This window comes from Quercus suber, unplaced genomic scaffold (assembly GCF_002906115.3).
Source record: "Quercus suber isolate HL8 unplaced genomic scaffold, Cork oak 2.0 scaffold_225, whole genome shotgun sequence".
In the NCBI taxonomy this organism is placed as follows: domain Eukaryota; kingdom Viridiplantae; phylum Streptophyta; class Magnoliopsida; order Fagales; family Fagaceae; genus Quercus; species Quercus suber.
The window spans coordinates 90174-103337 of NW_027069683.1; the positions used below are offsets into that span (position 1 = coordinate 90174).

At 34.4% G+C, this 13164-nt stretch overlaps 2 protein-coding genes across 2 annotated transcripts; one reads left to right on the plus strand and one right to left on the minus strand.

Annotated features, from left to right (window-relative positions):
* Positions 1-1266: 1266 nt before the first annotated feature.
* Positions 1267-4842, plus strand: LOC112028786 (large ribosomal subunit protein eL18y). Its single transcript, XM_024061477.2, has 5 exons — positions 1267-1382; positions 1459-1548; positions 1665-1793; positions 2000-2182; positions 4497-4842. Exons 1-5 carry the CDS (start codon positions 1380-1382, stop codon positions 4650-4652), a joined length of 561 nt encoding a protein of 186 aa, XP_023917245.1. The 5' UTR covers positions 1267-1379; the 3' UTR covers positions 4653-4842.
* Positions 4843-10275: 5433 nt separating this feature from the next.
* On the minus strand, positions 10276-12937 carry LOC112028812 (uncharacterized). Its single transcript, XM_024061505.2, has 3 exons — positions 12406-12937; positions 11018-11259; positions 10276-10794 (listed from the first exon to the last, which is right to left on the minus strand). The coding sequence occupies exons 1-3, from the start codon at positions 12868-12870 to the stop codon at positions 10548-10550; spliced, it is 954 nt and encodes a 317-aa protein (XP_023917273.1). The 5' UTR covers positions 12871-12937; the 3' UTR covers positions 10276-10547.
* Between the last annotated feature and the right edge of the window lie 227 nt (positions 12938-13164).

A 13164-nucleotide genomic window follows, 5' to 3' on the forward strand; every position in this document is an offset into this window, starting at 1 on the left:
TCTAGATTGATTTGATCAAAATTAATAAAAAAAATCTATGATTCAAATTACATTTTTTCCCTTGGGAAGTAAATTTACAATTTTGTGCCAAGATGAGATTAAACAAATATCGTAAAATGTTTATAGCAATGAACAAATTTCAATCATGAATATTGTCAAAATTTGGTTTCATAATAAAATGAATCATTATTTTCAAAAAGATTAATTGACTTTATACAATAATGATGCCAAAAATCATCAGTGAGCTGCGCAATCTTCATGTGCTCTAGACAGAACCTGTGAAACAGAAACAAAGAAGACCTTGCAGAGAGTACTAGTGTGGTATCGGCCAAATACCCTCCGAAGGTTAAGTTAGAGAGAATTTCTACAACTAGAATGTTAGAGCTGAGAAAATTACGCATACCTTGATTTGTGAGGGATTTGTGGTTTTATAGTGGTATAGAAACTGACCCCCATTTCTTGATGGAGAAGGTATTTCCTTGTAGAGAAGATCAGTGCTCATATATCGTGTGATTTTTTCCTTGTAGAGATTCTGAGCATGAGATGCAAGACATTTTCATATGAGGTTTCTTGGAGACCACTTAGGCCATGTGGGTGCCACGTGGCTTTACTGCTCGTCTCCATTGTGTTTGTCTGTCTTATTGGAATCCATCCACTACAAAAAATCCATCCGTCCTACTTTAGTCCGTCTACTTCAAAGAATCCTCCTGTCTTTGCCCTTCTATCTGAGACATAATTCCTTCTACCAATTCTTTGACTGTTAGGCTATCTAGATTGTTTCTTGTGGCAACACCGTCACCTATGACTAACTCTGTTGATTGGATCCGTCTACGTTGGGGTTTATCCCTATCATACAATAAAAGAGAAATTGTTGTTAAATTTAATACACAATCAACTTGGTTTTTCAAAAGAATGTAAGGGGATTGGTTTAAATCATATTGAAGAACAATAATTTTTATTTATATTTTTGTTAACATTGAGTAAATGTTAGTTTTATTTTTTATACATTAATTAAGCATAATAAAAAAATATATTCTTCATTTTAAAATTTTATTCACTGTGTGTGTGGATTCTCAAAAAAAAAAAAAAAAAAAGGAATTTTATTCACTGTGTGGAGTTACTACCCCAGGTTAGGGATAAGGAAAACCTCACTGACAAACACTACTACTTCAAATCGAGCACAAGATCCTGATCCTTCAAATCAGTCCACAAATTAAACCACGTGTACGGCTAAAGATCAGACTCCATCATGGACCTGAGCACATAGAAACCTCTCTTTTGAAGAACCAAAACCCTAGCTCCCTCTCTAAAAAGCAAACTCCCTTCACATTTTTGGTCAGTCGCGCCGAGCTTCAGCACCAAAACCCTCATCTCCAGCCATGGTTCGTATCTCTTCACAAAACACATATCACCATTTTCTTCCTTTACTCATTTTCACGTTTCTTCTGTGTTTTTCAGGGTATCGATTTGGTCGCCGGTGGTAAGAGGAAGAAGAAGATCAGGACTGCCCCCAAATCAAATGATATTTACCTCAAGCTCCTCGTGAAGGTCCACTCTCCTCTCTCTCTCTCTCTCTCTCTCTGTATTTCTATATATGTATGTATGTTTGTGGTTATGGAGGATTTGATGTGTGGTTGACACGTGTACGGTGGATCTGTGATCAGCTGTACCGTTTTCTGGTGCGGAGGACCGGGAGTAAATTCAATGCGGTGATACTGAAGAGGCTTTTCATGAGCAAGGTCAACAAGCCACCTCTATCTCTCTCCAAGTTGATTCGTTACATGGAGGGCAAGGTAACCTTTTTATAGGTTCTGTTTGGTTGCTAAGAAAAACCGAGGAGACTCTCTTAATTGGTTTTCAATTTTGCTGTATTTGAATGAGGACTGAACTGGGTTTGCGTTTTTGTGATGTAAAATTTAGTGTTGTGTTGATTGGAATTGTTTCTGCGTTTGGGATTTTTATGGGTTTTTGGTTTGGTTTGGTTTGGTTTGGTTTATAGGAGGGTAAGATTGCTGTGGTTGTTGGGACCGTGACCGATGACATTAGGGTGTATGAGGTCCCAGCAGTGAAGGTTACAGCCCTGAGGTTCACAGAGACTGCAAGAGCTAGGATCGAGAAGGCCGGAGGAGAATGCTTGACATTTGATCAGCTGGCTCTAAGAGCTCCTCTTGGCCAGAACACGGTATGCGGTTTGGGATTTATTGTTGTGCCATCTTAACTAGTTTTGCTGTCTGTGCTTTGTTGGTAGTTGATAATTGGATTTCATTGGTTTTTTTTTTGTCAAAAGTTCCATGATGTTGATATTTTTGTGAGATAAAAAATGCAAGTAGATTAATAAGCTGTCAGCATGGATGGTTGGAATGTGGTTTATTAGAGATTAGAAAATGGAACCAGCAATCTTTGTTTTGGTTTATATAATTTATAGTGCCTGTTGGAGTTGTATCGACTTTACTTAGTGATTACTTCAGTTCATTTTTTTTAAACTGCTGTGTGATTTATGCTGTTGATTGTTGAAACTTTTGCACTAGTCTATGTGTTATAATAAGAAAAGATTTAGAAGATTCTAATTCTCAGCTATTAAGAAATGGCTTGTTTCTTGATGTTTCGTTTGAAGCTGTTAAAGCCCTTGATGCCTTAAACACAAAGTTTTTGTGGTTGGTTTATTGTAAAGTTGCCTAGTGGATGTGGTCCATGGGGCACAAGCAATGTACTAGAGATGAGACTATTTAAAACTAAACAAGTAAAAAGAACAGTGAGCTCTATTAAAAAAAAAAAAAGACCAGATTAGCGAGGGCATTATTGTAATTTTCTTTATTTGAACACCTTATATGCACCCTGGTGCTTCTCTAGCAGTAATGCTGCTCATCGCTGATAACCTCTGTCATTTACAGTAAGCTACCTTAAAAGAAACCATTAAACCAACTAATTTGTATCGTAGTTCCAGAAATGTTTGCAGCATTTCTTATTTATTCATGTGTATATGGCTTGTCCTTGGATATTCCCATGCTGCCTATATCAAGATTCCTTCAATATTGGTAAGTTCCAAAGGGAGTATTGTATCTTCACATTTCTGATTTTCGGGGATGTTTGCAGGTTCTGCAGATTCCTTTATTGAAGAACTAAAAAGCACAAGCACTCCAAACCCCTGTCTTGCCTGTGTTTGACATCCTACATGCGTGTCCTTAGTGTGTTGGGAGGAAAAATATTTTTATTTTTAATTATTTTGAAAATTTTCCTTTAGATTTAGTTATGTTTTAAAGATTTTGTTGGTTATTTCTTTTGAAAACTTAAAATAAACCTAAATATATATTAATTAATTGATTGTCGTTTCCCTACCACTGTGTCACGTCCTAATTTTTCAAATTTTTATGTGTCATCATGTCTTGTGTTCATGCATCTTAGCTGAAGAATCTACCTGTCACTTGTTTCATGTGTCTGTGTTTGACATGTGTGTCCTTAGTGTTGGGAGGGAAAATATTTGTATTTTTATTTATTTTGAAAATTTTCCATTGGATTTATTTAGGTTTTAAAGATTTTGGTAGTTATTTCTTTTGAAAACTTAAAATAAACCTAAATATATATTAATTAATTGATTGTCGTAATGTCGTTTCCCCATCACTGTGTCTTGTCCTAATTTTTCAAGTTTTTGTGTCGTTGTGTCTCGTATCTATGCATCTTAGCTGAAGAATCTACCTTTCACCTGTTTCACGTGTAATTTCTGTAGGTCCTCCTTAAATTTTGTTGTCCCTTTGTAGTTCTAGGGTTGATGTCAAATGTTTATGGTGTTTAATAACTTTGTATTGGGTTGTTTGCACTTTTGAGGAAGTTTTGGACAGGAACATGAAAGATGCAGTTATTTAGTTATTTTTTCATTTGTAACTTGAAAGATGCAATTTTCCGTAGAATACAATTTCTTGTTCTTCTATATATATGACAGCTGGATGGTCCCATTTGGTTTTGGTTTCTAGAATTTGTGTCGGGGCTGAATAGATCCCTATTGACTCATTTGCCCATGCATAGGATTGCTGGGAAAGTTTAATAATGTTAAAACGTTAAATCTGAATTGAAACGATAATCTTATTGTATGAAATGGGGCTGCACAGGGATCTCTTTTTTGTTGACAATTCTAAACATCTCTGATCTGCAGTTGAATGCTGAAAAATATTTCGAGTATACTTATATTTTTGTGCTTGTTGTATGGTTTGGCTAGTTTAAGCTGAAAGAAAAAGGATCGTTGGAGGACATGATGGGTCTGTAAAAAATTTGTGAACTTGTCTTTTTGGATGAAAAGTTGGGTGGGTTCTAATGGAAGTTCATAGAACTTAATTAGCATAATCTTAAACAAATATAAATATATAATGGATATGCTTATCAAAATTTATCCAATCTTATGGCTTACATTCACTGATTTCATCCTTTTCAAATCAATGGCTACATTTCCTTTTTGGTTATGTGAAAATAATGGTTTGGAAAATGATCAATGTAATATGATGCAGGTTCTCCTTAGAGGTCATAAGAAGCGTGAAGCTGTGAAGCACTTTGGACCTGCTCCTGGTGTGCCACACAGCCACACAAAACCCTATGTACGTGCTAAAGGAAGGAAATTTGAGAGGGCTAGAGGAAAAAGGAACAGCAAGGGCTTCAGAGTTTGAGTTGTTAAACACATGCGTAAACACAATTTTACTTACCAAATCTGTTCAACTGGTGTTGCAATTGTGGTTCCCTTTTTATGTCTTTTTCATCCTCTCTATGGATCAGTTATCTCTCGAGTTTTCTTTCGCCTTTCCCTTTTTTCATATGGATATCTTTTCTATTTAGAATTAAAATCATTTGGATTTGAAATTTTTGTTGGGTACTTTTTAAGTATAGTGGTTCTAAAACATGATTCTTGAATAGTTTTAATCTGAGATTATTCTAAATTATCTACTAGTCATGCAATCAAACACAATTTTGGAATTATTTGGTCTGTGGAGCTGATGTTGCCTTAAATAATTGAGTGGACTCTGGTAAACACTTTTCTTTAAATTAAGAATAGCCCATTTCAGTTCTCCCTTAGAAACAGTTTCTTTTCCTAGGGCCGGAGGTATCTTTTTAAACAGTACTAGGTCAACAAGTGTATTTTGATAAATATATGAAACTGTAGAGCTTTCGAGGTATTTGATTGTTGCTTTGTTAGTTATGGATGTAAGCATCTCTTTGTAAAAGACATGGACTGGGAGACTGAAACAGCCATTGTGATCTATCTTGGTGTTATCTATTTATATTCTTTTAGGTTAACAGGTGCTTTGGGATATAAACGAAACAGCTGACATTTTGATGTGTTTGGTTTGTTGGCTTCTTGCTGATGTTGGTAGTGATTACAAAGCATCCCATAATGGCCCAATGAGATATATCTTTGTTATTCCTTGGTCTGTTTAAGGGGGAAGTAGAGGGGTAGTGATTACAAAGCATCCCATAATGGCCCAATGAGATATATCTTTGTTATTCCTTGGTCTGTTTAAGGGGGGAGTAGAGGGAAATAGAACTGACCTTAAATTATCTTATTTTTAACTGAAATAGAATTGACCTTAAATTATCTTATTTTTAACTAACTCTACTCTACTCTCTTTCTCTCCTCTCAATCCAAATGAGCCCTTATAATCACAAATGATTGAGACTTGAGACCTGAAAATGGCGTTTCTAGATAACTAGAAATCAGTAGCTCATATTGTCCTACTTCAAACGTGTGCGTGCCTAAGCACACCCTTGACAGCAAAGTAACTTGTTTGGATTTGTTTTTAATTTTTATTTCCATTACTCAAAACTCACCAAAATGAGTTATGAGTGAGTGAAAATGAAAAAAAAAAAAAAAATGGTGTTTTTGAGTTATGAAAATGGTTATGGTGACATTTTTGTAATTCCACTCATCAATTGGGGCCCACGGTCAATGTGCCTGCCACTTTACTCCCCCAACGGCTCTCTCTTAATCCATACCAGTCCTCATCGTCATTCATGACCCACCTTTTATTTTCTTCCTCTTCTCTTCCCAACCCTCTTCCCAAGCCATTCCTTTCCTCTCTTTGGGGGTGCCAAATGGGCGGGTTGGGTCATAAATGGATTGGGTGTGTAATTACCTATTTATCTATTTATGACCCGTTTATATATAAATTAAATTACCCATTACCAATCTAACCTATTTAATTAGTAACCCACCCATTTAACCTAATATGGCTCAAATACCTTTAAAACTACTTGAATACCCTCTTGACCTCCAAAATTACCAAAATACCCTTAAATACCTAAAATGATACAAATACCTCTACACTTCCAAAATTACCAATATACCCTTGAACATCCAAAATTATCTCAAAATCTCTAAAATGCGCAAAATACCCATGAAACCTCGAAAATGACCAAAATACCCCCAATATCTCTAAAATCACCATATGTGCTTAAAACCCACTAAAATGACCAAAATACCTCTAAAATCTCTAAAGTTACCAAAATATCCCATAAAAACAATAAAAAGACCAAAATACCCCCAAAACCTAAAAAAATGACCAAAATAGTCTCAAAACCCAAAAAATGACCAAAATACTTCCAAAACTCAAAAATGACCAAAGTACTCCAAAAACTCAAAAAATAACCAAAATACTCCCGAACCCCAAAAAATGACCAAAATAGCCCCGAAACCTAAAAATGACCAAAATACTTTCAAAACCTAACAAATGACCAAAATAACCTCAAAACCCAAAAATGACCAAAATACTCCCGAAATCTAAAAAATGACCAAAATACCTCCGAAACCTAAAAATGACCAAAATACCCCCCGAAATCCAAAAATGACCAAAATACCCCCTAAACCCAAAAATGACCAAAATACCCCCGAAACCTAAAAAATGACCAAAATACCCTCGAAACCCAAAAAATGACCAAAATACCTTCGAAACCCAAGAATGACCAAAATACCCCCGAAACTCAAAAAATGACCAAAATACCCCCGAAATCCAAAAAATGACTAAAATATCCGCGAAATCCAAGAATGAAAAAAAAAATCAAAATACCCCCGAAACCCAAGAAATGACCAAAATACCCTCAAAACCTAAAAATGACCAAAAATACCTCCCAAAACCTAAAAAATTACCAAAATACCCCAAAACCTAAAAATTACCAAAATACTTCTGAACCCTAGAAATTTACCGAAATAACCAAAAAATTTAAAAATTATTGAAATAACCCTAAAACTAAAAGATGACATAAATCCCTCGTAACCTAAAAAATGACTAAAATACCCTTAGAATCTAAAAGATGATCAAAATAACTCCAAAACCTAAAAAATTATCAAAATTCCCTCGAAACCTAAAAAATTACTGAAATTCCCTCGAAACCTATAAAATGATTGAAAGACTCTTAGAACTTTTAATTTGTCAAAAATATCCTTGAAACATCCAAAATACCCTAAACCTCTATTTTGGTAATTTTAGATGTTTCTGGTGTATTTTGGTCATCTTACATGTTTAGCGGTATTTTGGACATAATTTGGGTTTCAGGGGTTTTTATTGATCATTTTTTTAAGGTTTTGGGGTTATTTTGGTCTTTTTTTAGGTTTTGGGGGTATTTTGATAATTTTTTAGGTTTCAAGGTATTTTGGTAATTTTTTTAGGTTTCGGGGGTATTTCAATTATTTTTTAGGTTTTGGAGGTATTTCGATCATTTTTTTGGTTTAGGGAGTATTTTGGTAATTGTTAGGTTTTGGGGGTATTTGATCATTTTTTTTTAAAGGTTTTTGGGGTATTTTGGTCATTGTTTTAGGTTTTGGCATTATTTTAGTCATTTTTTAGGTCTTGAGGTATTTCGATCATTTTTTAGGTTTTAGGGTATTTTGGTAATTTTTTAGGTTTTAGGGGTATTTCAGTTATTTTTTAGGTTTAGGGGGGATTTTGGTAAATTTTTAGGTTTAGGGTGTATTTTGGTAATTCTTAGGCTTCGAGTGAATTTCGGCCATTTTTTTAGGTTTTTGGGGTATTTTGGTCATTTTTTAAATTTCAGGGGGGGTATTTTAGTCCTTTTTTAGGTTTCAAGATATTTCAGTCATTTTTTAAATTTAGGGGGTATTTTGGTAATTTTATGGGTTTCAGATGTACTTTATTCGTTTTTTAGGTTACGGGGTAATTTGGTAATTTTTTTCAAGTTTCGAGGGTATTTTAGTCATTTTATATGTTTCAGAGGTATTTTGGTTATTTTTTGGGTTTCGGAGGTATTTTAGTCATTTTATAGGTTTTAGAGGTATTTTGGTAATTTTTTGGGTTTCAGGGGTATTTTGGTCATTTTTTGGGTTTTGAGAGTATTTTGGTCATTTTTAGGTTTCGGGGGTATTTTGATCATTTTTTTTTGTCATTTTTAGGTTTTTGGGATATTTTGGTAATTTTTAGGCTTTGGAGGTATTTTGGTCATTTGTTGGGTTTTGGGGGTATTTTGGTAATTTTTAGGTTTTGGGGGTATTTTGGTCATTTTTAGGTTTCGGGGGTATTTTGGTCTTTTTTTGGTAATTTTTAGGTTTTTGGGATATTTTGGTCATTTTTGGGTTTTTGGGGTATGTTGGTAATTTTTAAATTTTGGGGATATTTTGTTCTTTTTTAGGTTTTGGGAGTATTTTGGTCATTTGTTGGGTTTTCGGGGTATTTTGGTCATTTTCTTTAGGTTTTTGGGATATTTTGATAATTTTTTTTAGGTTTTTGGGGTATTTTGGTCATTTTTTGGGTTTTGGAGGTATTTTGGTAATTTTTTGGATTTTGGGAGTATTTTGGTCATTTATTAGGTTTTAAGAGTATTTTGGTCATTTTCTAAAAATTTAGATTTTATGTTATTTATTTAAATTTTAGATGGATTTAGTGGGTATTAGTGGGTTTATCCATTTAGACTCATCTAATTAAATAATCAAATGGGTCGTTAGTAATAGGTGAGTTCATGAATACAGGTAAAAATTGCCACTCTTATCTCTCCATACCCTCTAGTACATGAATTCAACAAACCTAGTACATGAATAACAAAAGTTTTTACATTAATCACACAACAAAAAATGGCATTCAAATACAAAATTTCAATTTACAAACTCTAAAAAAGATCATAGCAAACACGAACAAAAGAATCCAACATCAACTATCACTACCACATGCGCTTTACAAATTCGCTACCCACAAATAATGTTTATAAGATTATATATTCAACAAGGAAACAATGTTTATGGGTTTTTCGATTTTGGGGTTATTTGATTTTTACAAACAAAATCAGAATAAGAATCAATTCAGGGAGAGAGATAATCCAAGGACACCTAGATTAAATAGTTGAATCCAAAGAGACTCAGATCAGATCGAAGGGGGAGCTCAACTGGGTTGTGCACCAAATCCAAATCCTTTGAAACCAACCAAAAAAAGACAAAACACAAAAGGCCAGCCGTGGGTTGGAACTTCGATGAGGTTTGATGAGAAAACACAAAGAGAGGGAGAGGCCCAGTCAAATTGTAGTGGCCGGTGAGGAGAGGGGGCGGCTAACCTTGGTGGTTGGCCATGAATGAAGCTTTGAAGGAGTTTCTTGGGTCTGGCTAGAGAGAGAGAGAGAGAGAGTTTGAGAGATTAGGGAAAGAGCAAAGAAATGAGAAGTAGTAGTTCGGCTATAGAGAGAGAGTTTGAAAGATTAAAGAAAAAGAAGTGAAAGGAGAAGAAGAGACTCTAAACTCAGTCAGTCCATGGTTCCTACATAAAGTGAAAATATTTGAGTTTTTAGAAAGAAAACTCTATTGGATTTATGAGCCAAACAGAGATGAGCCTTGGGGGTTTTCAAGTTAAAAAAATGATTTATATGATGATGAGTGATGGGATATGGCTCACTCTCAAATCAAACAGGGATTATTTTAATAGAATGTGATCATATTATTTTAACAAATTACATTTAAAACTACATATAGATACAAGTAGACTGCTTATATTACCTTAAGATCTCAAGATTACATTACTGATAATCAAAAAACTAATGCTAGAGCTTTTGTTTTGAATTTAGCCTAAAAACAGCACGTGATCATATTATGTGAAGACATTGCTTGCTAAAAATGGCACATGATCATATTATTTTAACAAGTAACATGATTTATTTAAAACTAAATGCAACTACATGTGGACTACTTATATTACTTAAAGATCTCAAGATTACATTACTACTAATCAAAAACTAATGCCAGAGCTTTTGTTCTGAATTTAGCCTAAAAAACGCAAAGCTTAATGTTGGTATTCGAGATAAAGATATTTAATTGCATTCTTTTATTAAATCTGTTTATGTGCCTTACATCACATGAAACATAGATCTCACCATGTGTAGAAGATGTTATTGACTGCAATATTACATGCTTATTTAATTTTCAAGCCACAAGTAAACAGAAGCACATGACGTGGCCCAAACTTAAGAAGACTAATATCAATCAGACACATAATTAGCACGCCTAAGCAGGGTGAAGTATCAGTTGCACACAGATACATACAAGAATTTAGCGTGCTAAATAATATGGCCAATGACAATTAGAACTTCTTGATAAATTCATGGATGTGTGCATTGACCTCCTCTGGCCTTTCTTGATTGATAAAGTGAGCTGCTCCTTCAATTACAACTGCATCTTGCAAATTTGGCACCAATTTCTTGAAACCACCACTGTGAATATATTCCTTTACACCTGGGATGCTATACGTGAGGTCCAGGTCGCCCACAATGAACTTTACAGGCACTTTGATCTGCAGTCCGGTCCATGGTCCTGTGAGCTCCCAGGATCTACAAGAAGAGAAAATTGTTAATGTTTTTATTGTTTCAAGCAAATAGATTCTCTCGTAGATGCTAATCTCAATATCAAAATTGTTGCCCAGAAATTTTTTTGGTTTTGTTCAAAAGTCAGTGGAGATAAAAAGTCTTACTCATGTGACTTATATACTACCCATATATATTGTACATAATATACTGCTTTCAAAATCAAATAAAAAAGAAGCATGAAACATACAGCTTTATAGCTCGATAATAATTCAATCCTCCAGTGAAGCCTGTCTTGTTAAATATGTTGGCATAATAGTTAATATTTTCTTCTGACAACCAAGAGGGCAAGGTCTCTGGAGTTTTAAGTAGACCACTTAATCCAGTTTCTTTAGCAATGCAAGGAGGACTTGGATCGTTATTTGAAAGAAGATTCTTAAATAGTAGTGCAGTATCTATGCTAGCAAAATCCTTTTCGGCCTCTCCAGGTTCCTGCAGGAGAGAATTAAATAACTTCATGTAAGAATCAAGATGGGTTACATATAGAAAATTGAAAAAAAAAAAAAAATCTCTTAGAATCATGGCAATGACTTATGATTAGTATACTTTTAATAGAATTTAAAGACAAAAAAATAAAGATAATTACGTGAGAAAATACACAATTCAATTCTAATTTTGAGATAAATTACCAATTGTCTCAAAATTTTAATCTCTTAGAGAATGTCAAAATGATGAATTTATTAAACAATTAACCAAAAAGTCAAAAAGAAAAAAAAAATTCAATTAACCAATATTCTCAGACAGTATATCAATTTTCTAGTGTGATGATTAAGATTAAATCGATATTAAACCAATTTTTTAAGAGAGTTTTGACAATTTTTATTAAGTACAGTAAATATAAAAAAAAAAAGTCAAGATTTTTAGGATGCAAAAAGTGTATTTTATACACAAATTAAAAAACCGGTACGATCAAATAATCAGTAAAGAAAGTGGTTACCAATTTTATAATCCGATCGGTGTTGAATTGATGATGTCATATATAATTTAATTAATAATTTTTAAATTATAAAAATATAATGTGTTGTCAATTAGTTGTGTATATTTAACTTTGATAATGTTAATAATTTTTTATAATTTTATTAATGTTAATAATTTTAAGCACAACTTATATAATGAATATTATTTAAATATTAAAAGCAATCTGCTATGTTTGTTTACAAATATTGTTAAAACTCTAAAGAAGCATCACACATACTAGACTCTCTTAAAAAAAAATGTTCTACCAAAAAAAGGAAAAGAAAAAAAAGAAAAAAAGAAAAAAAAAAAGGGACCCATCCCACTTAAGATCACTTCTCCCAGCCATTTCCTACTCTTCCAGCCACTATTGTCCAACTCCCACTCCATCAGAATCCAATTTGACAATTCCTTATCACCTTTCATTCGTCTCTCTCTCTCTCTCTACTTTGTCGCTCTCTCTGCAACAAACAGTTCAAAGTTCAAACCAAAATACCTTCCTCCACCCTTCTCATTCACTACAGATCTAAGATTTCCCAAAATGAGGAAGAGAAATCCTTCAATCCCCTCGTCCACTTGGACAAAGTAACTGCTGCATCAATGAGAGAATAACAAGTGAATTACCTGAAACCTGCAAACGTAGTAATCATCACCAAACACAGCCCTAAATCCATCCACAGGATGTATCGTTGGGTTCCTAGGAAACCACACCACACTCATGTTGACCAGTGCTTTGATTCGGTCAGGCCTGAACAAGCAGAAATTCCAGGCTACTATAGCTCCCCAGTCATGGCCAACCAAGAAGACCTGGTCGATACCCAGATGGTCAATAAGGCCAACAAGGTCACCGACGATGTGAAACACGGTGTAGGAGGCGGCGGAGGGCGGAGCATCAGTGTCACCATATCCACGGAGGTCAGGGGCAATGCAACGGTAGCCATGGGAAGAGAGGGAGAGAAGCTGGTGGCGCCATGAGTACCAAAGTTCAGGGAAGCCATGGAGGAAGAGAATCACTGGACCTGTCCCTATTGACGCGACGTGCATGTTAATGCCATTTGTGGTTATGGTTGTGTGTTCTATCTTTTCCATCGATTGTCCACTCTCTAATCTCTATGTGAGGCAGAGAGTGTAGCCGTAGGTTGGGTGTTCTTTTTTTTTTTTTAGCTTTGAGTTGGTGCCTCACTAGAAAATGAGAAGGTGGATTTTATGGAGGCTTCAGTTCAGGCTATTTATCTAACTGATCTGCTTCCGGTTTGACTTTTTAAAAAGATTATAAGACAATAAAATAATGCCGATGCATTATGAACGCATAAGTTGAATTGGAAAGGTTGGGATGTGGCGATTATAGGACAAATAATAATGCCAATGCATTAAGAATGCATA

What these genes read in the sequence shown, in the direction of transcription:
- LOC112028786 (XM_024061477.2), top strand. An exon ending in ACCTCAAGCTCCTCGTGAAG is followed by an intron (nt 1,549 to 1,664) that starts GTCCACTCTCCT and finishes ATCTGTGATCAG; the next exon opens with CTGTACCGTTTTCTGGTGCG. An exon ending in CTCCTCTTGGCCAGAACACG is followed by an intron (nt 2,183 to 4,496) that starts GTATGCGGTTTG and finishes AATATGATGCAG; the next exon opens with GTTCTCCTTAGAGGTCATAA.
- LOC112028812 (XM_024061505.2), bottom strand. Translation starts at nt 12,870, where the DNA reads ATGGAAAAGATAGAACACACAACCATAACCACAAATGGCATTAACATG. An exon ending in ACTACGTTTGCAGGTTTCAG is followed by an intron (nt 11,260 to 12,405) that starts GTAATTCACTTG and finishes TCTCTCCTGCAG; the next exon opens with GAACCTGGAGAGGCCGAAAA. An exon ending in TATTATCGAGCTATAAAGCT is followed by an intron (nt 10,795 to 11,017) that starts GTATGTTTCATG and finishes CTCTTCTTGTAG; the next exon opens with ATCCTGGGAGCTCACAGGAC.